At 38.1% G+C, this 24,681-nt stretch overlaps 1 protein-coding gene across 36 annotated transcripts in view; it reads left to right on the top strand.

Annotated features, from left to right (window-relative positions):
- ANK3 (ankyrin 3) overlaps positions 1 to 24,681 on the top strand; it is a 657,384-nt gene that overhangs the window by 400,998 nt on the left and 231,705 nt on the right. The window contains exon 1 of one of the 36 annotated variants that reach the window (XM_041749129.1): positions 14,705 to 14,923. The exons of 34 other annotated variants lie outside the window; for them this stretch is intronic. In XM_041749129.1, the coding sequence (XP_041605063.1) occupies positions 14,888 to 14,923 (36 nt within the window). In that variant the 5' untranslated portion in view covers positions 14,705 to 14,887. Of the gene's footprint in view, positions 1 to 14,704; positions 14,924 to 16,719; positions 16,856 to 24,681 lie in introns of those variants that run through there. One more of the 36 variants, XM_041749130.1, reaches the window with a different exon arrangement.

Here is a 24,681-nt window from a genome sequence, read left to right on the forward strand (position 1 = left end):
GTATGACTTCCTTGTTCCAGTTCCCTTCTGCCTGTACAACTCTCTTTTACTTTATGTAGCGCTTCTGAGTTCTTTCTATCTACTAGATTGGATGATGCATGAATCATTGAATAAAACCAATAAGATCTCTAAATTTAAAAAAACATGAAGTAAGTTCAGGTAATCCAGATAAAGGTAAATTATTTGTGTAAACTTCACATGGTAAATGATATTTCTTTAAAGATTTTGTGTGTTTTTATGACCTTATGAATATGTCAGAATTATTTTATGAGTTGATGTTTGGGGCCATAACTATAGCACAGTATGTAGCTGATGATACTATAACAAGAAACCTTTTTTTTTTTTTTAAGATTTTATTTTTAAGTAATCTCTACATCTAACATGGGGCTTAAACTTATAACCTTGAGATCATGAGTTGCATGCTCCACTGACTGAGCCAACCAGGGGCCCCTTGAGGCAACCTTTTTAACCTCAATTAACTCATTTATCAGATAGGGACAATAATACCTACTTTGTTTGAATGCTGTGAGTATTAAGTCAAACCTTATTCAGTGACTGATCTTATGAGTACACACATAAAAATAAGTTATGTAATATGGAAGAAGATGACAGATGCTATGGAAAAAGAATAAGCAGGCTAAGGAGGATGGAGGGTGCTGGGCATGTGGTTGGTTAAAGAAGATTGTCTAGATAGGACTGTTTTCAGTAAGTAAAACACTTGGTACATGTTAGGTGTTCAGTAAAGGTGGACATGGACATGTCATGTGTGGATGAGATTTGCCCCTGCCATGTGAAAATCCCTATAGTACACGGAGATGGATGGATGGACAGCTAAGCTGTATTATGACATGAATGTGAATGAGACAGGGCTCTGTTGTTTTTGATCAGATAATTATAAAAGGATTCTCTCTTCCTTTTTGCAAACATTAATAATGGTAATTATAACTAATATTTGTTGAATACCTACTGTAAATATATTAACTAACCTCTTTGTATATGTTATATGCATTTACATACACCAAGTTATTTCTTGTAAAAACCCTATGAAGTAAAACTATTATCATCTTCATTTTAAAGATTAAAAAATATTAGGAAATAAGAGGCTGAGTAACTTGCTCAAGACTAAAAAGTAGGAAGGAGCAGAGCAAATTTTAAACCCAGGTAGTCGTCCTTTTGAATCTGCTCACTGAACCATGACACTCACTGCCAAAACATTTTTAATGAAGACATCTAGTTAAGAAATCATAAATTTACATAGCTTTTCTTGTTCTGTTCCTCCTTTCTCACAGTTAACAGTTTTCACTGGGCAAAGTCCCAGCTGCCCAGAACCTGCCTTAATGGCAACTTAGAAGAATCCAAATACTCAGACATGTGGTCTTGCAGCCCACCAAGAGAATTCTCCAGTCCTAGAGCTCCACAGGGGCTGTGGCTGGGGATCTTGATTTTGGCTAGCTTTTGATGCCAAGGGAACCCTCAGTCTCTGGAAATCCTGTCTACTGTGCTGAATTGAGTAAATTAGAAAATCAAAAGCTTTTCTTCACATTTCCACCAGAATCAGCCTCCTTCAGCCTGTAGAGTGAAAGCTGGGGAGATTTCCAGCACTTCTGAAGTATTACCATTGGAATATTCTGATTTATCACCTTCTTGCTCATATTATCCATTGGTAAAACCTTGCTGAAACACCTAAAATAATCCTTAATGTGCTAGTTAGGGAGAGAATGGTTGGTAAATGGAGCCAGCTCACGCCTAACTCAGTAAAACTGCTATGGATTGCTCAGCTTAGAAGGGAAGCTAGGGGGAGGTAACACTATTATTTTTATTTTAGAACTTTCCCAAATTCCATGGAACAAATTTAAACCAGTGAAACGAAATCTCCAAATTAAATTGTACCAAACATTCTTTCCACAGTGACAGGTGGAGAGATTAGACAACTTCCTTTGTGTCCATTTTCATTACTAGTGTTTTCACAAATGACTCATTTCTAACAGTGATGTTGGCAAAAATCACAGCGATTCTGGAACCTGTTTTTACATTTTCATCGATATGTATTAGAATTATTGCAACCTTAAGTGGACTCCAGCTGGGGTTCAGGGCCAGAATTTTTGGGTTCTTGGAAGGTCCTCAGATTTATTGGGTCAAACAAGCAATCATCTTGTGTATTTTATTTGCATACCCTAGTGAAACAATAAATTTTAAAATACCATGATATACAAACACTTTCATGACAGATTTAAATAAAAAGCTAATATCCTGGGAAATATTTAAAAAGCCAATGTCGGGCAGCCCGGGTGGCTCAGGGCAGCCCAGGTGGCTCAGCGGTTTAGCGCCGCCTTCAGCCCAGGGTGTGATCCTGGAGACCCCGAACTGAGTCCCATGTCAGGCTCCCTGCATGGAGCCTGCTTCTCCCTCTGCCTGTGTCTCTGCCTCTTTCTCTCTCCTCTCTGTGTTTCTCATGAATTAATAAATAAAATCTTTAAAAAAATAAATAAAAAGCATATAAAAAGCCAATGTCACATAGTAGGAGTTCATTTGTTTTCTTTGTCTGTTTTTCAGACAAAGAACTCATAGTAATTACTTAACTTTTTCTTGCACCAATATCTTCTCTCCCCTTTTCCTCTGGCTTCAGTGGTTGTGACTGTTTGAAATTCTTCTGCACCCACCCCCAACCTCCAGCAGCTTATACAGTGTTAGGCCATGCAAGCGTGCAAGAATAGGATGGATAATGGGCTTTATAAACTAGAAAATTCTGCACTAATTTGTTACCCTTAATAAGTTAGTCATATCATCATTTCCTCTACATTTCTGTAATTGTGTGGTATCAGAAGTCAAAGCTAGAAGAAGAGCTTTACCTTTACAGTAAAATCATGTAGCTTTTTTTACATGGCCTTCATCTGGAACGCAAGTGCTTTCTTTTCAGATCAGTCCTTCATCGTGTATTTCCAACTTTTAAATTAGCCACCAATGTAAAAAAAAAAAAGTGAATCACACTCAGAAACATCCAGGTTCACATCCTTTCTTGAAATATTAGAAGACACACCTATATTGTGGCTCCCTGATGGTCTAGAAGAGCCACCTATCAGTTTGAGCAGGGTGGGCCTGCCCCATCCATATGCAGCCTGTACCTTCAGTCAAGGAGGCCTACACTTCCTGCATAGAATGTTACTCACCCAGTAACATTTCAGTCCTGATTATGCTTTTACAGTTTTATATTCATGTGACTGTTTCACAGGAATATGCTTATTCCTTTTTGGGTGAGTCACATATTACTCATATGACACATATTTCCAAGAATTGTCTGGTTCAGACCTGGCTCTATTTACATAACACAATTGAAAAATTGCTATTTTAAGGGTTAATTTGGTTAACTCCTATTGGATGCTGTGCTTTGCAGATTGTCTCTCTCCAAAATAACCCAGTAATAAAGACACCTTGCACCATTCACTTACAGAACAACAGTGACTTCCAATGATGTTGTGAAAAATAATTGGGAAAATGAATGCACAATGCTTCGTGCATTGCCTGGAGGATATCATAAGTGTTTAATTAAATCACTAGCATTAAATATGTCTGCCTATATTGAACACATTAGCTGGATAAAATCTGAGGAAAATTATCTAATCTGGAAATTTTGATAATTTTAACTCTTTAACTTGGTTTTCTCAAAGTATTCCCCTACCAGAATCTCCACAAAAGTAATTATTATTTATCCAATAGTTCAAAAATTATTTACTGACTATTAGGCACTGTTCTAAATATGAGGGGAGCTATATTAACCAACAGGCAGATTCTTCTCCTGGAGGATTTTGCACTTTAGCAGGAAGATAAATGATAAATGGATTGAGATACATATTAATTCACTTAGAAATAAGAGCCAGTAAGGAAAGGAAACTGAGAGTGCCTGGCTGGCTCAATCAGTAGCGAATGCTACTCTTGAGCCCTACTTTGGGTGTAAAGATCACTTATTAAAAAAGAAAAAAAAATCACAGACTAGAGTAATGGGTGAGGTGGGCTAGAAGTGCTATTTTAGCCAAAATGTTTAAGATAGACATTTCCAAGAAACTGTGAATCTGGCATGCTCTGATCAATTAGAGGTGATTTATAAACTTTATTCAATGTCATCTGTTGAATTATTTATTCTTGTGTTTATTTGAGACTTCCTTTTTGCAGAAACATTTCTGTAAACATGGAACATGTTATGATAGCTGAGTTTAATGAACATGGTTTGAAAGTAGAGGAAGAGATATTTTATGGAGGTGCTGAGTTGCAGAGGAAGAGCCAAGGTCAAAGAAAGACCAGCCCGAGATTCAAGAAAAAGAAGTGATTGATGGTGAAAGAAGTTTAAGAGGAAATGAATGGCCCCCAGAGGGCAGGCGAAGAGATAAGCATTGGATGGACTGAGAGAACCAAAATATCCCAGCTTACCCTTTCCTGTGGTAAAGAAACTAATGATAAACGAAAGTCAGCACTTTTTCCAACTGCGCATAAAATGTGAACCCCATGAGTCAAGAGAGGCTCAATTTTTTTCAATTCTGACTCCCTTTTAGAGTATTACTATATTCATATGGTTGTTATAGCAAAATATACTTATTTCTTTTCCTATGACTCACATATTACTTAAAAGTCACTCGTTTCCTGTAACCTCGAGACTGCAAAATCTCTTGAGAATATTTCTCTCACAGTAATGCTAACCCCAACAAAGCCACAGCCCATGTCGTCCCTGCGGCCCTTGGGAGTGAGTGCTATGTTCACAGTGGATAGACTCCCTTCTCTTCTGGTCAGTTCAACCCAAGAGGTCTCAGATGTTGTGCTAAGCAAAAGGGGCACTGGGGAATAGGCCACCTGTCTTTGGAGATTAACCACTACAAGACTGGTCTTCCCTGCAAAAGCCCCACCATGTCTGTTGTGGAAAGGACCCAGATGTTTTTAGTGGGGCCTTGTCGATGGCACTCCATTGTGAAGCTGCAAAGTTGACTGTCTCATGTGGCCAAGCTTAGGAACTGGAGCAAACTGCAAGGGAGGGATCCAGTGAAAGGTCACAGCTTTGGCTCAGTGGCAACCAGTTGTTGCCACATGGAAATGAGGGGCTAGTTTTGCCAAAGCATCTGATTTTTTTTTTAAGAAGAGGCAGAAATATGGCTTTCTGTGTGAAATCTCTTTATTTAGGAATGTTGGCAATCAGAATATTTAAAAATTGTTTTTAAGCCCGCGTGAGGGCTTTAATGAAGGAAGATGTAGAAATCGCTAATAAGCTTTGTGACTTTGGACAAGTCATTTTTCTGGTAGGAGTTTGTTTCCTCAAGAAAATTGGATCCCCTTGTCTGAGACCCCTTCCAGCCCTTAGAGTCCTTGTTTGCCACATGGAGACCACAGCTGCATTGCTGAGATTTGACAAGGTCAGGAGGGTATGGTGCCTGCCCACTTTTCCCACGTTGGTCCATTCGGTGCCGAAGCAGAGCACCCAACACTCCTGCCTTTCTGGACTATTAGTGAATATACTAATAGAGAGTAGACACTCTCAACATTCAACAACCTTTCTTGAGGGCTTTCTCTGTGCCAAGCCCTGTGCCAGGCACCATCATTTAAGGTTCTTTATATGGCTAAAGAGATTTATTCTTTCCAACTCTGAAATGCAGGGCACTTAACCCAATACTGGGCTTAGAATAACAGCTCTGTAATTGTTAGCTTTCCTCTCCAGCTTCCCTGAGGCTGTCCCCATGGAGGATGCTTCCAGAATTTTATTTACTTGACTATTTCCCTCAGCCCAGGATATGCTCATCTTCCTTTAGCAATTTTAAATACCCTCAAAAGCCAGTTTAAGCCTGCCCTTTTTCATTTCTGCCTACAGACTCTGCACTGTGCTTACTCTTGTTCATTTGAAAATATTTATTGAGCATCTACTGCATTCCTGGTCTTATTCTATCAGTAAACAAGAAAGACACAGCGGTGCTTTTACCAAGGTAAAATTATGTGGGAGTTGAGAGGGAAGGAAGAAACAAACCAGGAGCTAGCAAATCAGAAATTTGTCAAATAGTGTGACATCAAAAATAATGGTGACATTTGGGGTTATTTGGGACCTATGTTAGATTGAGTGCCCAGAAAAGGCCCCATCTGAGCAGATGCTATTTATTTTTTGGCCTCATTGACAAGAAGGAACTAGCCATGGAAAGCCTGGCAGAAAGGAGCATTCAGACAGAGGAAACAAAGTGGAAAGGCCCTTGGGCAGGAATAAAATTAGCATTGGGAGGAGTATAAAGGATACCTGTATGGCTGGAGCATAAACTGGGAGGAGCAGAGAGAGGTAATAGGTGATATGAGAGAATTTGTTTAGGTATAGATTTTTAAAAATTATTTTATACACATAAGTTTTCTTTTCCCCCAACTAGAGTATCATTTACTTAAAGGGAATTGGACTGGTCTCCTTTTTGTCTTCTGGATCACCCAGTTGCTTAGTTGATATTTTAGTTAAATGATGTGGCAAATTAGAGTTACAATTAATGTGATTTGATTTAGGAATATTCAGAAGAGGCATGTCTCATAGCCTAGGAGGTTTGAAGGGGTGTGTTCTTGTCCAGATGCTTCTTGAACTGTGCACATGTGAGGACGAATGATCTTCCCTTTCTTCCCAGTTCACCCATGTGCTGTTTTGACTGCATGTTGCTTCTGAGCCAGTAGCCAACAGACCTCCATCTGGCTTAGGAGATAAAGAAGCAGGGATGTTTCCGCAAGTCTTTGTAATTAAACCACCACCACCACAAGATGGCCTTTCTCCACCAAGTCTGGCACTTTGATGAGAGGAGGCATGCTTATTCCCATCTCTGATAACTGTTGCTTCCCAGCCCCCTTCAACCTCAGCTGCCTGAGAGATTAAAGGTGGTTGGAATGCGGGCTGGAGTCATGAAGTGTTCTCACCCCTCAGAACAAAGCACATGACATATGCCAGTCGTCTCTACAGAGCAGTGGACCATCATGTAACTCTCTCCACTTGATCTTTTGAGGTCCCGAGTTGAAGAAAATGATACTGCAAAGAGAATGATGTGAGAAGATATGTAGTCCTACCTCTTTTTTGGATTCCTAGGGGAAGAATACTTTCAGCAGAAAGGAGTTAGCTTCAATAATTCTATCACTTACACACATTTCAGACATTGGGTATTACTTGTGTCGGGATCTGGGACTCCACTCCGTGAAAGCAATGAGGCTCCAAGTCTGTCTGGGGTAGGCACTGGGGAGCCTGAGTCTAGAGTTGCTTCTTTTCGTTTGTTTTTGTTTTGGGGGTTTTAAAATTTAAATTAAATTAGCCAACATATAGTACATCATTAGTTTCAGATGTAGTTTTCAATAATTCGTCAGTTTTGTGTAATACCCAGTGCTTATCCCATCATGTGGCCTCCTTAATGCCCATCATCCAGTTACCCCATCCGTCCACCCACCTCACCTTCAGAGACCCTTAGTTTGTTTCCCAGAGTTAAGACTTTCACATGGTTTGTCTCTCTCTCTGATTTTTTTTATCCAGTTTCCCCTCTTTCTTTTCTGGTCCTCTGCACGATTTCTTCGTAATAACTTGTCATATTGATTTATTAAATAGCGCTCTGTCTACTGCACTTTCATTGATGAATGCATTAAACTATTATTTACTCTTCTCCCCAATATATCCAAATCATGCATAATTTCTTCCAAGGAACAATTTTCTGGAATACAGTTAGTGTTTCTCCCAATTTTCTTTAAAGGATTATCCACATTTAACATGTCTCCTATAATATATGTGTGTGTGTGCACTCATGCGCATGTGTGCTGGTTTATTACAAAAGCCGTTCCTGGAAAAAGCATCTTAGCTCCTTCCTTTCACTTGTGAATATTAATCTGGCACCCATAAATCAGACCCAGAATGAGAGCATTGCAATTAGAGTTGAATAACCACTGGAAGATTCCTAGAAACTTAAATCATTGTGTGCATCTGTATGTGTGCGCACGTGCATTTTGACTCTAGACTCAAACATTTTTAAAGAAGTTGGGCACACTGATTTCTGCCTGATAAAACACAATTTAAACAACAGCTAAGGGCTGGCCTGTCAGGTGATTGATTTTGCAGACCTAAGTCCAATTCCTCTCTTCCTTACTTTCTTTGCTAATGGTTCAAATAGAGAATATTTTAAAGAGTTGGTCTATTTCTGTTTTCCCTTTCCTTTCAAGCATCAGAGTGTGTTAGTGTTCAAAAGGCAAAGGAAACTACCTATGCAAGTTATTCCAACCTTCAAACTCATTTTTGGAAACGTGTATAGATGATACAATTTATGGATGTGCGACTGGAGTGGTGTGTCAATATTGAGAATGCACAGCTGTAAGTTCATCATCTTCAAAGGTGTTGTTCTCAGGCTAGTCAAAGCCCCCAGAGTTCATTATGTTTTCCAAATCTGAAGCCTTGACTATGCACGACAGCAGAAACACAGTCAATTTCATTTAACTAAGGATATTTACACTCCCTGGAGCCTTTCAGAAAAAGGGAGGAAAAAAAGTGATCATTTCATAATCAGTTTTGAATTTTGCAAGCTTCATGTTTATGTATTAAACAGCATATGACACAATGCAGAAATATCTTGCTGTTCTCTTTCTTCAGACTACACTGAACACAGCCTTGGAAGTCCAGAAATAACCTGGCTTTCCTAATGCAACTTGGACTCATAAAACTAGGGTGCCTTTGTTAATGAACAGCACTTCTTAGAATCTGTTCACTGTGAAGTATGCAGGCATTGGGAAGGCATGTACGTGAAGGACTGGTGGCAATGTGTTACCATACATTATTTGTTCTCATGTATCTTTGCTTGGGGGACCCCTTTTTTATTCTACTGGCTTCATTTGCATATAGAATCATTTGCCAAAGGAAGGAGGGGAAGGTATGTTGAGTCCATCCATATCATTTCTCCTGGAACCCGAGGTTTTGAGGGAGGGCAGGAGCAGGGTTGAGCAGTGAGGGATGGGTGGATAAGGGTAGGAAGCTGTGAGTTGAGTGGGAGGTAGAGGTTCCCCCAGACATCAAGTACAAGAAGAATTTGTAGGAATTTGTATCCTTTTTATTAGGGATAAAGCAAGTCTCCTGAAGGGTTGCTGAATTGATCATCCCCACCACAGAATCCCTTGTTTTAGTAAAAGTAACCCCTGAGGTGGCTGTTGTGTGCTCTGGCCAAATCACATACCCCTGGATTTTGGATGGTGGAGGTTTGAGGCCCTGGGAACCCATGGAGAGAAAGGGAGGTGGAACCACTTCTTTGACTGCTCTGCCGCCTCTCCACCCATGTTGCGTTCCTGACCCCAGGGCCCCACAGGAGCCATCCAAGACCAGGCTCCCTCCAAAGTCAAGGGTCTCCTGTCTAATCTGGGACTTTCAGCTTTTCTTTTGTCCTTTATCTTGTCTGTTTCTCTGCCCATAAAGGAGGGTAGAATGTGCCCTGATGAAGATATGGAAAATGTTGAATACAGCCAATCCAGATTACTTTGCTGTTTAAAAGCTCCCTTGTAGATTAGATCATTTGCCCTCTTACAGGCTCAATGAGTTACTTTTTCCATGTGTTCCCTGTGAACAATGCCTATGTCATGGTCTCAGCTTGAAAGAAGGAGAAAACAAGGAAAAGAGAGAGCGTACTTTGTTACTACAAGTTAGCAGGAGTCATATCAATGATGTAAATGCTGTTATCCTGTTTATTTTCTTTTCTAAAACATTGTATGTTTTTGTTCAATATTGAACAGAGAAAATTATTACAGGACCTAGGTTCCAGTGCTTAATATTTTGTGATACACATAGAGGATAGAGAATAATATTAATATTTTAAATTATTGCTCAAAAGGATATTGCTATTTTTTTTTTTTTTTGATACTGCTTTTTTTTTGTTACATAAAGCTAATGGGTGAATGCATCCTACTGGGTCTTAGGGAGTTTCTGCTATTTTCCAGTCTCCAAGATCAGACAGCATGGTTGGTACTTCGGATTCTCCCCTAACTTTCAAAATTGCATCATAGGAGGGCACCTTGGTGGCTCAGTCAGTTGAACATCCAACTCTTTCTTGATCTCAAGGTTGTGAGTTCAAGCCCCATATTGGGCATGGAGCCTACTTAAGAAAAATGCGTCATAAGGATATAACTTCCAAACCCCTGGCTCTAGTTCAGGGGTAAGCAAAAAAATGTTGTTGTTTTTTTTTTTTCTGAAAATGGACAGATAGTGAGTATTTTAGGCTTTATGGCCATACAGTCTCCCACATATCCTAATAAAACTTTATTTGTGAACAGTAACATTTGAATTGCCTATGATCTCCACATGTCATGGAATACTATTATCCTTTTAATTTACTTCAACCAAAATGTAAAAGTCAGTTTTAATTCAAAAGTCATACAAAAACAAATAGCAGGCCAGTCTGGGTCTTCAGGTTGCAGCTTGAGGAACCCTTACCCCAAGACAAACCCAGCTTCACAATGAAGAAGCTGGTAGGTGGGAGGCCCACTTTCAGGATGGACACGTGGGAAAAGGCCACTCTCCAGACATTTGCTGTATCTTGAAAGGATCTGTGAAGCCGCAGAGTCCCAGGAACTTCCAGCACAGCCACAAAAACCTTCTTCCCCTTGCTTGAAATGGTTCTGACACTAGAGATGATCTCTGAAATCCACAGGATATGCAGATGCCACCAATCTCTCCTCCATTCCTCTCTGCCTCTCCCCCACTTTCCTGAAACATCTGTCATGTACATTCTGAGTGGAGCTCTTGGTTAAAGGTTGGGGACACAAAGATGCAAGCAGCAAATGAGCATTCATGGACCAGTGTACTCAGAGAGCTGCGTGGAGGATCTCACCCAGAGTGAGCAGCCTCCTCCATGCTGCTCACCCAGACTTCATCCTCTGCTCACAGAGAAAACTTTGAGAGGCAGTCCCAGCCGGGTGACTCATGACTCAGGGTGGCTTGATGGAGGGTTCACCCCTCCGTTCCTAGTCGGGAGCCTGGATTAGTGGAAAAGACCATAACTTTTCAGCTGTTCTGTACTTTAAAGATCCATCCAGAAAAGTATTACCAGGCTCTGCTCTGAGCCCCTAAATGAGAAATACTAGAAGTGAAGCTCCTATCATCATTCTTCCCATGCATTGCCTTTGTAGAGCAGTATAACTGCACCTGGAGATCAGAAGTTAAATCTCATTTTGCGAATTAAATCCCCATGGAAACACCCTAAGTCTTTATGCTTGTTATAGGAATCCCATCGTGAATTCTAGGCACTAGAACATCTTTGATTCACAGCGTGCCGTCACAGAACTTCTCTTGGCCTTCCATTTCTCTACCTGTAAAATGATGAGGTTTGATTAAATGATCTCAGAGATTTTGCAATTTACTGTTTATCTTTTGTGTCAAAATATATTTTTAAATATTGAGTTTCCTTAAGGTAGGGCACAATTGTTCTTATAAGATGTGGTCAAAGATATGGCTCATAACCCCCTGTGGAGCATTTAGTATTTTCAGCAAACCCACCAGATCCCAATTCAGGCTCTACCAGCTTCCCATATCAGCCTGCACTCACCATTTGGGGATGTGAGCTCCATCCTCGCTTCTCTTTTTGCAGCTGCAGTATCTGTGAAATGAGCAGCAGTAGTTTGGGAAACAAAACGTCTTGGCCAGGGGGTAGCTTGAAAGACACGATTATGAGAATTTTTACTTTTCTTACTTAGTATAATTATAGAGTGCTTTTTCTCTGAAGAGCTCCACAGAAAGGTTCAACCAGTTGGGATTATTTATCCTAGGGAAGACAAAATCAGAGGAGAGAGGATACCTCAGTAACAGTTTGGAATTTTTGGAAGGCTGTCTTCTCAATGAAGATAGAAAATGAAGAAATTGGTGGGAGAGGTCTAAATTACATGTGAGGAATAGTGCTTTGCCAGTTGGCATGATTAAACACCAACATGAGTTCCTTCTGGACAAGTCTGGAGGGACTGGGACCTTGGATGCCTTGCCTGAAGCCAGATGCCTTGCTCTGTGATTTCTATTGCAGACACTAGGGCTGCTTGTAGCATCCAGGGGACAGCCTCACAAGCATGGACCTGTAGGCCCCCAGCATTCTGATGAATCAGATGTGTTAATGCAGATGTAAAGGACAGCCTGGAAGAGAACAAGAAATACAAGTATTATCATAATATGTCTGCAGCTCCAGAGGAAAGAGCTGTGCTTGGGGATGTGGCCTGGAATTTGATGGAGTTTGCCCTCATCTGAACAATGCTTGGTTTGGGGATGGTGAGGATTTCTTTTTGCCAACCTCACCATCAGCATCAGCAGATGAGACCTTTCTTTTTCCAACTCTGTCCTGCACCCATCTTGTGTGTCACAGGCAGATCAGCCTTGCTACGTTCCAGAGATGACCTTTGCTCCACATCACTGTGTGTCCATCCAGAAATAGGCACAGAGTGAGAAGGTGATGGTTTTCCTGGTTTTTCTCACAGGTGCATATTTTCCAGCATGTCAGGTGCCCACCCTGTGTGTGGCTGACTATATACATGAATGATCATGGGTGGGAGGAAGAGATGTATAGTGAGCAGTGAATGAATTCCCCCAGGCATTTCAGAGCCATGATCCCTTCCCAGACCATTAACCTCCCTTGGGTGTCATGTTGCCCTCCACCCCCCGACCCCAGGATGTCACAATCCCTTGGGAATCACCAGTGCTGTGGTCAGAAGCACAGGTTTTAGGGCAAAGATCCAAATTCAGATCTCTGGGTAGCTTGGCACCCACAGAGGGAAGCAAACCAAGGTCAGAAAGTAGGAAACGCTGGGGTCTGAGGTGAAAAGCCATCTCTCAACACCTGAAACTTGGCCCAGTGCTAGCATGAGCCCAGAGTTGCCAGATCCTTGCATTATTTTTTTTTAAAAAACAAGAACTCTAGATTTTGATGTTGAAATTAATCAATTTTGAAATGTTAGCATCTAAAAATATTGTTTAAAACACAGTGAGAGCCAAGATAACATGTATTTGTTACTTCCTGCCAGTGTGACCTTTCCTTTAGAATAATATGGAATTACGTTTGAATGTTAACTATTTAGTCACTGGTGGCCTTGGCAAGGTGACCTTTCTGAATTCTAGTTTCTCCCTCACAAATGAAGAAAAATTGCTTCATAGCATAAGGACTAAAAGAACATATGTAAGAAATTAATGTAGTACCTTGCACTTGGAGTACTTAATAATTATTAAATAATAATGATGGCCATGATTATGTTACTATTAGATTGAACCATATGAAATTCCTGAAACACACATGGATTTTGACCTATAAAAATAGCAGTCTCAGGGTTTCTGGGTGGCTCAGTCAGTTGGGCATCCAACTCTTGATTTCTGCTCAGGTCATAATCTCAGGGTCATGGGATCAAACTTCATGTCAGGAGCCGCACTCAGTGGGGAGTCTGCTAGAGATTCTCTCTTTCTCCCTCTCCCTCTGCCCCTCCCCCTGCTCTCTCTCTTAAATAAATCTTTAAAAAAATAATAAGAATGACAATTTCATGTGATTCAACATATTAATATAAAATCCTACCCTGTATACATTATTATTCTTTTACCATAATTATTAAGTTGACCTTTGTACTTATTAAACACATACTTACAATCCCCCCTCCCCTATTCTGTTTTTCCCACAGTGCTTCTCCTGTTGATCATACTCAATAATTTATTATATTTATGGCTTATAGTCTAATCCAGCTCTGCTGGTATATAAGCTTCATCTAAGGCAGGTATTTTCTGTATTTTGTTCATTGTCTTTCTTTACCCACCTCACCCAGCACCTAGAATGATGTAGTAGGCTCTCTATAAATATATTTTGAATGAATGAATAGACTTCCACATTGGCCTTCTAAAAGTTGAATTCTGTTCCCCACCGACACTCTTCTTCAGCCCTTACAAGTTTGAGGAAGCTATTAATTAGAACTATTCCAAATAAAACATATGATGATGGGTGTTTTTAGGGCTTTGATTCTTGAACTCAAGTGTAATGTAAGACTAGTGAAAAGTTGCATGAATATTACCTGTCTCAAATCTGAAAATCTGAATTCAATTAGTAGGAATGAAGATACCTAGATTGAAAAAATATATATTAAAAGCATTCAATGAGTTTTTTTTTCATTTTGTTTTGCTTTGTTTCATTTTGTTTTGCTTTGTTTCATTTTGTTTTGCTTTGTTTTTCTGGTCAAACACATGGGCTTTATATGGTGTTATATTTTTTAAAAAGATGCATTGCATTTGCACTTGGATGAAATGAAATTCAGTTTGTAAGATAACTCTCGTTGGCAGTATAGTATGCTTTTACTTTGGGGTGTGTGTGTGTGTGTGCACGCACGCGTGCTTGTACATGCATACATATATTCAGTAGTAAAGCTAATGCAGCAAAAGAAATTAAAATCATAAAGGGCAGGCCAGACTAGATTCCAGAGACAGAGGAGAAAATGGTGGTATTGTTTTTAGGAGGAATGTGAGAGTAGTCCGCATACAGAGGAAAGTGCTGATAAGCAGAATGACAAAAGCCGGTTTCATGAGTGATTCCCAGCAGCTAGGGTACACTCCCAGCTGATTGCCCTGCTATTTTCGGTATTCCACATATCATGACTAAATACACAGAGCTTGACTGGAGGCCACAAATATGGTAAGTCAGTGGGGAATTGTGGGAGCTACTCTAGCATTTGTAAGGACCACGGCACCTTCGATGCTCTCCTCTGGCCCTCCCCACTCCCTGGTTCAGTAGTTAAGAAGATTTCTGACCGGCTCCTACCTTCTTACCAGGAGGCAGGGGAAACCTTGACGTTTCCCAAGGCAGATATTTTTAGACTCGATGCTCAGTCCAAAGTGTTAACTAATTGAGTTATCAGGTTTCATACTTGGCCACAGAGAATGGCAGTGGAAGAGGGAGAGAGCTTCCCAGAACAAGTAAGCATTTACAGTTTCCGAATGAAATGCATTTTCCTTATAGGACTGCGGCTCGGGCCTGAATAGTGGGGTCTTTTACAAAATGCGTGGTGCCAGATGGGAAGGAAGCTAGCCTATGTGCACCGCGGCTTGCCCGAGTCCAGTATGTGTAGGACAATGGACTGTCCTTTCTTTCTGTTTTGCTCGCATCTGGAAGCTAGGTATGTTTTGCCTTTGATGTAATTTGGAGTGTGCTGGGCTCAGGCGTGTCTGAAGAAGATGCTTAGTGAAATGCAAAAAGACTTAGGGCAGTTTGGGCTCTAGAAAGGGCCTAGTAGACCCAAGAATGTGAGGTTTAATTAAATGTTCACACTTTTTGCAAGAGAAATGTGAGAACTTTAAAACTCAGCTTTGTCTGATTTGATTACAAGGGGAGTATGGAATTTTATAGTTGTGGGGAGAAGACAGTGTGGAGTTAAAGTTTGTTTTCAAAACTCATATAAATGGTAGATGGGGGATAGGATGTATCTGGAAGTTGGAGAATGTAATTTTATTTTTGTTTCAACAGAATCGCACATAGATATAAATATATCATCTCATTTAATAATGTTAAAGACTTAACGTAGTAAGCCACTGTCCCTTTAAGGGATACTATATGGAGAAAGGAGGTAAATACTTGCTTTATGTGTATAAAATTTTAAATATCTGATTCCAGGAGAATCATAAAATGCTATTTTGATTATGGCATAGGCTAAGATTTCATGTGATCCCTTCTTTCTACCTATGTCTTTTCAGTTAGCACCAATTTATTTACTAATGAGAACACACATGTACTCACAAATGTACTTTGCTACTAATGCAGTAGATTAAGTCCTGAGTACCAGGTGAACATTTTGTATACGTTAGTCATAATGCCTAGAAGAAGACATCATAAAGATGAGGATATTGGTGCTAGTTCTAATATCAGGTAGGAAGACATTCTAATGGTTTTGAGAAAAGATCTGTCATTTTATACTGCTACAGAAGGCAATTCAGAAAACTCTCGAAGAATATTCTTTCATTAACTTTACTGAATATTGCTGTATTCTACAGTAGACATTTATGAAATTTTAATCTCAGTGAGACTTTGCAAACATTCTGTGTGCTTCAGAGAAAGGCCTTTTCAAATTAAACTTGAGATTCATCATAAAAATGTAAATATTGTTCTCGAATTCCAGACATTAAGGATAATTTATGAGTAATATAAGCATGCTAACAGGTGAGTCTTAAAAATCGTATATGTCACCCTAAAAATGATCAATTTACCCATCAAACATTATGAAATGTATTGAAGGTTGAATTTCAGATGTCCATTCTGTTCCATTAGTTATGGAACCGAGCACTTTACATATAATCAGAATGACATTTGCTGATGACTTAGGGAGACTTGGCTTTGAAAAATACTAATTGCTAAGACAATTCAAACTAAGTGCAAATATAACAAATCTTAAAGAATGTACTTGAAAAGCTTTGGCCTCTTATGAATTAATGAGTTAACTTAAACGACAACAAAAAAAGATCCAAGATCCAAAAGGAAAGCTCAGATAAAAGCAGACCATCTTGTTTCTGCCTCGTGTCAGAATATATCAACTAAATGGTGAGAGCATTTGATCTCAGCCCATATGTGCAGCATTTTCTGTTTTGGTGGGCATGCTGTTTAAAAAATGTGTAATAAAATGACAGACTGAATTTGAAATTATCCTGCCCTAAGCAGTGACTCTGGAAGGGTACTGACCCGACACAGATTACACAGAAGTCCCATCACAATAGAGTGTAGCATGTACTATTGCTGTCCTGGGTTTAGTTGGACAATGAATAAGAATTATTCATCTCCTGGTTCATCTCTGACTTGAATGGAAGACTGAACAGTTTGTCTGCATGAGCTGAACTATGGATAAAATCCTTGCAAAGAGGGTATAGTAGATAATTACATTTTCACAAATGATTATTAATACCTCCTGCTCCTTCTGTTTGGCTTGTAATTTCTGTAGTATTGTTTAGAGATTTTCTATAAGATTGTTTAGTCTGTGTTTTGGGAGAAACTTCCAGTGATTTTACAAACTCGTAATTTTGAAAATTTGTAGCCCAGACCTTCTAGAAAGGTAGAGTGTGTGTATACCTCTGCCAGTTTTAGAAATTCTCCTGGGTTGCTAATCAAGTCTTTATGAAAGAACTAGTATTGCCATAAATGATGGATGAAAAATTAACTCTTAAACTTGAACTTTTAAACAATGATCAAGATTTTTTTAAAAAAAAAGCTAGACTCCAATATTGAGCAAAGCACAAATATAATACAATTTTAGTGTGCATTTCATAAGCAGTTAATAAGATCTTTTATAGCTATGAATTCTTTTTAAATCCTTTAAAGTTACTCTATCATACCAAATAGAAGTTCTTGGTATCATTTCTTGCTCCATCTTCAACTCAGATTGGTTCTATTTTATATGTCTGATTTTCAATAATTCATTAATAAGTACATATTTGTTATGAGAATCTACAATATTATTGTTGATGATTTTCACTTTAAGAAGCTTAGGGCAAGTGGGAAAATTCATATAGTCAGACTGAAGAAAGGAGTCGCAAAACCTATCTTTTTGCTGCTGAGACTATCTGTGTAGTTTCTTGTTTTAAAATGGAAACTTTTAGTTGTGTAGTAAGTATGGCATTTACTTACCAAGTAAGTGTGCTTCTCTGTTACAGCGTGAAGATACTACCTCCTCTCAGTTATAAATTTGGGAGATAATCAACCCTAAGCAACATTTATAAGACAAAAGAGAATTTAAAATCTAAGTGTCTTGTCTAACAGTCACTCTCTTTATAATACTAAGGCATTTTTAGTCACAAAGTAAAATGTGTTTTTGCCAATTCTCTATTCTAATGCAAATATCTATGTCTTATATTTTTTACTGTGTTCCCAAAATATATTGCAAAGGCTACTATTAAAAATTAAATCATAGAAAAAAATTAAATCATAGACTACTGATAAATATTAGACTACCCAACACAAATTTCATAGCATATTAGGCAAATATCTACAGTTACTAATTAACAATTTATTAAGCATAAAAAACTGTAAAGAAGTTATTTGATTTTAGGATTTTTTTTTGCTCTCATGTGAAATACAGATTTATGTAGACATTCAAGATAGATACTCATATCCAGATAATAAGGTTGGGAATTGAATGCATTTTTCTTTGGTCAAGTGACAAGTGAATGATGCAACTAATGTAAAAGTACATTAAAATTGTAGAAGTCGATAATGTTAAAAATTGCTTTGTAAAATCTGGATATGTGTCAGATTTTAGTCCTAGATTCTTGATTATATTGTGTTCTAATTCAGTATCACTCTGCTATATGATTGATTTATATGTTTTGATAATTCAGTGGTTATTCTGTTGTATTTTGAAAACCCTTATGTCAGTAAGATAAATTATACTTTGAATACTATAGCTTTTTAAACACAAACTGTCTTACTCATCTGTGATCCTCGAAATCTGGCACATATTGAGCATTCAATAAATATTTGTTAAAAATTTTTAAACAAATCCTTATCTCTGAAGAGTGTAGCCTCTCATCAAGAGTAATTGCTCAAAAGAGTATTTTCAGCATCTCAACCTCAGACTATTTGAATTAAATTGAAAGTAAAATGTTATTATATAGCTGAAAAGATGTCAAAAATATTTAGTAAACTAGATTTAAAATAATGTTTGGCCATCTGGTCACTGATTAGTCTTATAATAAAGCACAATATTTCCAAATATTTAAATAGTTTAAACAGGAAAAGGTACTAGCTAACTTTTCATTTTAGTAACCAAAATTAGACTATTATTTCCATGCTAGAAGTTTCCCAGAATATAGGATTCATATCTACAATTGTGTTTACAAAATAATGACAAATTATTTATAAAGAATTTTCATGTTATCTTTTCTGATATGGTGGCACCACTTCCAATGAGATGGGTTGTTTATTTCTCACATGTCATTTCCAAGAACATTAAGTTGATGTTTTGAGGACAGCATTATCCACTGGAGAAGTGTAATAGTGTCAGATTATTTGGAGTATGCGGACATGGACACTTGGAAAGAGCCTATCTAGAAGGAGGGCTTAAGCAAGGTAGTGAATAGACAATAAATATATATTTAACTGTTAGGAGAATCCATCATTTTATTGGCAGTAAAAGCAGTAAATAGGTAGCAATTAGAGTAATCCTGGTCTGTACTTTGCAAAAATGGCAGCACTGAATTTATTAACACCTTGTCTTCTTGCCCAATCCTATTGCCTAGATAATTCTGTTAGGAGGTAATAGGTTTTAGTACCATGAAGTCAGTCTTTGACAATAGACTAAGAAGTCAGTCTTTTACTAGAGACTAGCTACTCTCAAAATGTGGTCTAAGAACCCCTGGGTATCCCTGAGACTCTTTCAGAGTACCTAGGAGATCCTTCCTTTTCTAACTACGTTATCTTTCTGAGACTGGATTTCCTTCACATGTTTCAACCAAAATAATATATGGCCAAAGAGTGAATGCAGAAGTAAATATGAGAATCTAAATATCTTCTATTTTCAGGCATTACTGTAAAACTCTAAAACAATACTAATTGTTTCACGTTTTTTGTTTGGTTTGGAAAATATCATTATTTCCCATAAGATATATGCTTTATGTTACATAACGTATTATTATTTTAAAATAAATTTATTATTTAATTCTCAGTTTTATGTTCCTATGTGATAAATAGCAATTGTTATAACCCTCTTATTCAAAAGCTCTTTGGGGATCCTTGATAATATTTAAGAGTACTGAAAAACAAGTTCGTAAACCATTATTCTAGACAGATGCAGTGTGAAGCTTCTCTGGCCTAGTTTGTATGCCTAGCTTAGTTGCTGAAAGCATTGGTCAAATAAGGTCAAATTCATATGTTCAATCCCTGCGTGATCAGTTATGTGCTCTTGACTCTTACTGTAGTAGCCATAGCCAAGCAAGCTGAAAAAATTAACTCAAACTTTTAAGGTGATAATAATAGTATTAATTAAAAGCCAACTGTATGCCAGGTCATTTCTAACTGCTTCACATATATTATCTTCCTTAGTCTTATCAAAAGCCATACACACACACACACACACACACACACACAAAGCCATACACACTAAATTTTACTTCTATTTTCATTTTCCAGATGAGTAAACTGAGCTACAGTATGTTTAAGTCTCTTGTCCAAGGACACAACAGTTTGTAAATTGTAGAAACTTGTTGTGAATGGAGACAGGAGACATTTTGGCTTTGGAGTCAGAACTCTGAAATCTTCAAACTATATTGACTTGCTCATAGAAAATAATAGATTAGCTCTATCTCCAAAAACTTAAAAAATACATATGATATCTTACCCCTGAGTTAGCACCTTCATCTTCGTACATGCAGGACAGCTTCTTAGATATGAGTCTTTATCCCCATGATCCTTGCAGTACGTTTCACCTGTTTGATTAGAATCTAGCTAGACATTTCAAAGTCAGCCACCATGCTGTAACTATTTATGACTGCACATTCCAGTGGTTACCCTAACTTTGAGATAAAGTCTACTCATATGTTAAACTTTAAGTAACATCCTTCTTTAGCACGTGTTTTCATTGTACTTTTTAAGAGACCTCTTGCACTTTTGGGCATTACTTGCTTTTTTTTTTTTTTTTTTCCTCTTCCATTTTATTGCATTCAACATAAAATTTTAAACCTTCTAATTACAGGTCTTGTCCAGGAAAATGTAGATACCACATGGAGATTATTTAATATTCCAAAATCATTCTATCTATAAACCTACCTATCTATCTCTGACTTCACTAGTGAGCTGAACTTATTTCAAAATATATTTTTTATTCATTCAAATAAGAACTTATTTAGCTATATTTTTACCAAGGATTTCTAAAATCCCTTTGTTGATGATAGACTTAAGTAGCAATGAAAAATTAAAATTGAAAGAGCAATAGCATTTTGGTATATTGATGTTACTAAGAGTCAGTATGAAACCATGTTCCCCACAACCGCCCCCCCAAAAAAGACAAATAGTTTCTTATACCAGCAAGGCTCCAGCTACACCAGCTGGCACACAACATTTTAGGATGATAAATACAAGAGCTCTTCATCTTACTAGCTAATGCCTCCTCTCCCTCTGGTTCCATGGGCCTCACCCTTCAATTCCTCTGAGCTTTTAATCCCAGACCTCTTAATTATCTGACCAGGAAGCTAAGTCCAATGTATTGTGATCGCCTGGCTGATCCCAACCATATAAAGTATATTTATGCCTTGGGAGAAACTACATATGTTCACAGTATTAAGCCTATCTACACTAAAAACCAAGCTATTTATTTTCTAATCTCAGAAAGAAAAAGAAGAAAAAAAAATGTTGGGAAAATGTTCATCTATTCAAGTAAATACTTTCTCTTTTCTCCTGATACCTAGACCAATTTTAGCTTATCACTGTTTTCAGTTGCTATATTTAAGATGTGAATAGTTCGCTGGATTAAATATTTTAGGACTCACGCCAATACCTCCTACATAATAAGGATCCTTAGGCATGAAGCCCTGTTCTGATTCATAACATACCAAATAAATGGAAAAATCCCAAACAGTTAATGTGTCTTATATAATCTGCCATGTGTGATTCCAGAAGTAACTGCTGTGTATTTCCTAAGTGATAAGTAGCAGTATCTTCGTATTAGAAGGTACATTTCTAAGGGACTCCGCAGTTGCTTCTTGTGGTTTAACTAGGCTGTACAACAGCCTGCTATTTGTTTTATAAACACAGGTGCACCCAGACTCCCAAATTTCAACTGCATAGCACTACCCACTGGGGCTCAGAACAGCTTCATTTGGTATATAGACAGACAGAGCTAGCTCCTTTAGCCCTCCTCATCTGTGGGGCATGCATCACAATGTTTAGAGGCATCACCGTGCCCAGGATGCTTGGGATAACTGTGTGAGGAGTTAGAACACGGATGACAGTTCAAAGAAAGGAAGGGTGAGCAAGTACACCTTGGAGACCCCATTCTTTATTGGAGTCTGGCAGGAAAATCTGCAGCCAAGTCCTTATCCTAGCTCAGACCATAAAATTATTGATCAATTCATTCTTGTTCTTGTACCATGAGATAGGGAGAAGAACATAAAATCCAGGAATCCTGATTTCAAGTTTCAGCAATTTCCTAACTAGTTAAGCAAATCATATCTGGCTTTGCTTCAGTTTTCTATTTATACAATAGAGATGATGCGGTAACCTCAACCTCCCTCAAAAAACAAAATGTGTTAGAAAAAATAAAATGCACATTTTTTTCTTTGGTAATACAAAGCAAAGCTATATATTAAGACTAAGATTTAATCTTTACTATATTGAATCTTTACTTACCAGTTGACTAGGTCAGGGCTATGTCTCCTGAGATTATTTAGTATGTATTGTTGAGGTGAGTCAAGGGCACTTCCATAAATTACTCTCCTGCTCTAACAATTATAAATGAAGGGGTACATGTCAAGTGATCTTTCCAGGGGTGGGAGAGCCTGATCACTGAAGACAGCCACCTCCTCGGGTGAACAATGGAGTACGGATTTCGCATCAAGTATTTTATAGGCAGCCTCGCTCATGGGAGAGCAAAAGAGAATTTCTTTTTTTTTTTTTTTCAAAAGAGAATTTCTTAAAAAACTTGTTCATGTGGGAAATAATTGAGACGGATGAGCTAGATGAAGCATAGCAAGAAAAGAGAAGGGATGACTGATAATGAGAAAGTTTAAGGCCCTAGTGGCTCTCTGTATTTTTGTCCTGCACTCTCCTCTTGCCTAATGAATGGAAAAGGCTCTCAGTCATATGTTTTGGAGAGCCTGGCATCCACAAAATTTACACATTACAAACCAACACTAGCTGCTAACTAACTTTATGCAAACTTCAGTTACATTCTTGTTTTACCTAAATAGGAAAAATAATTCTCTGAAATAAAAATGATTAAAATTATCAAAAGTTAAATCTTCTTCATGCTAATATTCCATCCTCGTGGATTAAGGTGGAAAAAAAAAAAAAGGAAATTCTCCAGAGCTGTTACATGTTCTGAGTTGCTGAGCACTGAGAGAGCTGTAGATAGGCTTGTTTGTTCCAAAGCAACATATTACCATTTCTCTTGTGCTTCCTCATCCCAAGAGATAACCAGAAACATGTCCAAACACGACAGAGGTTTCAAACATGTCTGGTAATGAATCCACCTGGAAAACATACATTTCAGAAATAATTTCTCCATCTCTGGCTTTCTTCCAGGCTACTTATTTGTTTGGGTCTTTGTATTTCAGAATAACAAAAGATTAATGTTTTATTAATTTTAAGGTTAATAGGTCCCTGCTGTATAACTTTATTCTTCTGCCAGTAAAGACAAACTTACCCCATACTGAAATGTTCTTGAATGGAATAAAGTGAAGAGTTCATTTTGTTTTCATTTTAAACTTCAGGAATATTTTGAATAAGGAGCTACACCTCTTTCTATGTCTTGTGTTTGCTACCCTGGCTAAAATGGAACTTTTATTAACACTTCTCCATTTTTGTTCATTTGGGAATAAGCTACCTGTCATTATCTCTAAGAGTACTTTCACATTGCACAATTATCCGGAAGCTTTTAGGGAAGGGGGGAACTCACCTGGCATTTAGTTAAACCTTTCTAACCTATCCATTCCAAATATCATTTATAGCATTGTACCTACTGTACGATAGTCTTAGGACATAATCTATGTCCACAGCCCACTAAGATACTTTAAAATTCCATAGTGTAAGGGAAGTTTTTTTTTTTTAATTGAAAATTGTAAGTCAAGTGGTTCAAGATTCTGTCCCAGGCTACTGCAAATCAGAACCTAAGATTATTATATTGACCGCATAATATTAAGACATACAATACTCTCCTCCCCTGATACAAATGGTCTTATGTTCCTTGAGAGGTGGGTGAAACTTGCTCTTTAAAATCTTACTTTATTTATGTTCCCCCAAAAATTCAGACAAATTCAAATAAATCCTGTTTTGCAGCTGAAAAGAATCAATTTCACTTTGAGGAGTATTAGAAATTCCCACCCACCACTAACACCCAATATTTTTACCCCCTGTGGGAAACCTCTTTCTCCTCAGTATTTATTTTTATTTCTAATCAGTTTCCAGGAGAATTTTTAGGTCTCTGAATTCTGGGCAAGAAAAGACACTGCAAGGGGCCTGGATTCTGGGTCTTCCTTTGGATGTAAACCAGATCATAGTAGACAGACTCGATGAGAGTGGGGTTTGTCAGCATGGCAAAGTAAATCTCTTAAAAATACTGTTTTTATAAAAACAAAAGCCTGCCAGCACTGTATTTATTTTTTTAACTGGTTCCCAGTCCCCTCTACTTGAAGATAAAGATGGAAATGTTGTTTTGCCTTTCAGCATTAGAGGGGCCACTGTGCACAAACGCCCTGACAGATTTGAAATGTGCACCAGCAGGGGCCTTTCTGGCAAAGGTCCAGTGGAAAGATGCTAACCATGTCTAACATGTGTTAGGGGACAGTGACCTCATTTTCAGGGATGAACTAAGGTTAGTTCCAAGCAGAGTCCTTACAAACAAAGGCAGCCTTGTAGCAATCGGAAGGAATCTGTGGAGGCAGCCCCTTCTCCTTCGAGTGGTTTTGCTAGAGATGATTACACATATAGATAGCCTCTAAAAGCATTTTCCTTACTGGTTAAGCCCTCACCAGCCCCTCTCTGC

The sequence above is a fragment of the Vulpes lagopus genome, chromosome 3 (assembly GCF_018345385.1).
Source record: "Vulpes lagopus strain Blue_001 chromosome 3, ASM1834538v1, whole genome shotgun sequence".
Classification (NCBI taxonomy): domain Eukaryota; kingdom Metazoa; phylum Chordata; class Mammalia; order Carnivora; family Canidae; genus Vulpes; species Vulpes lagopus.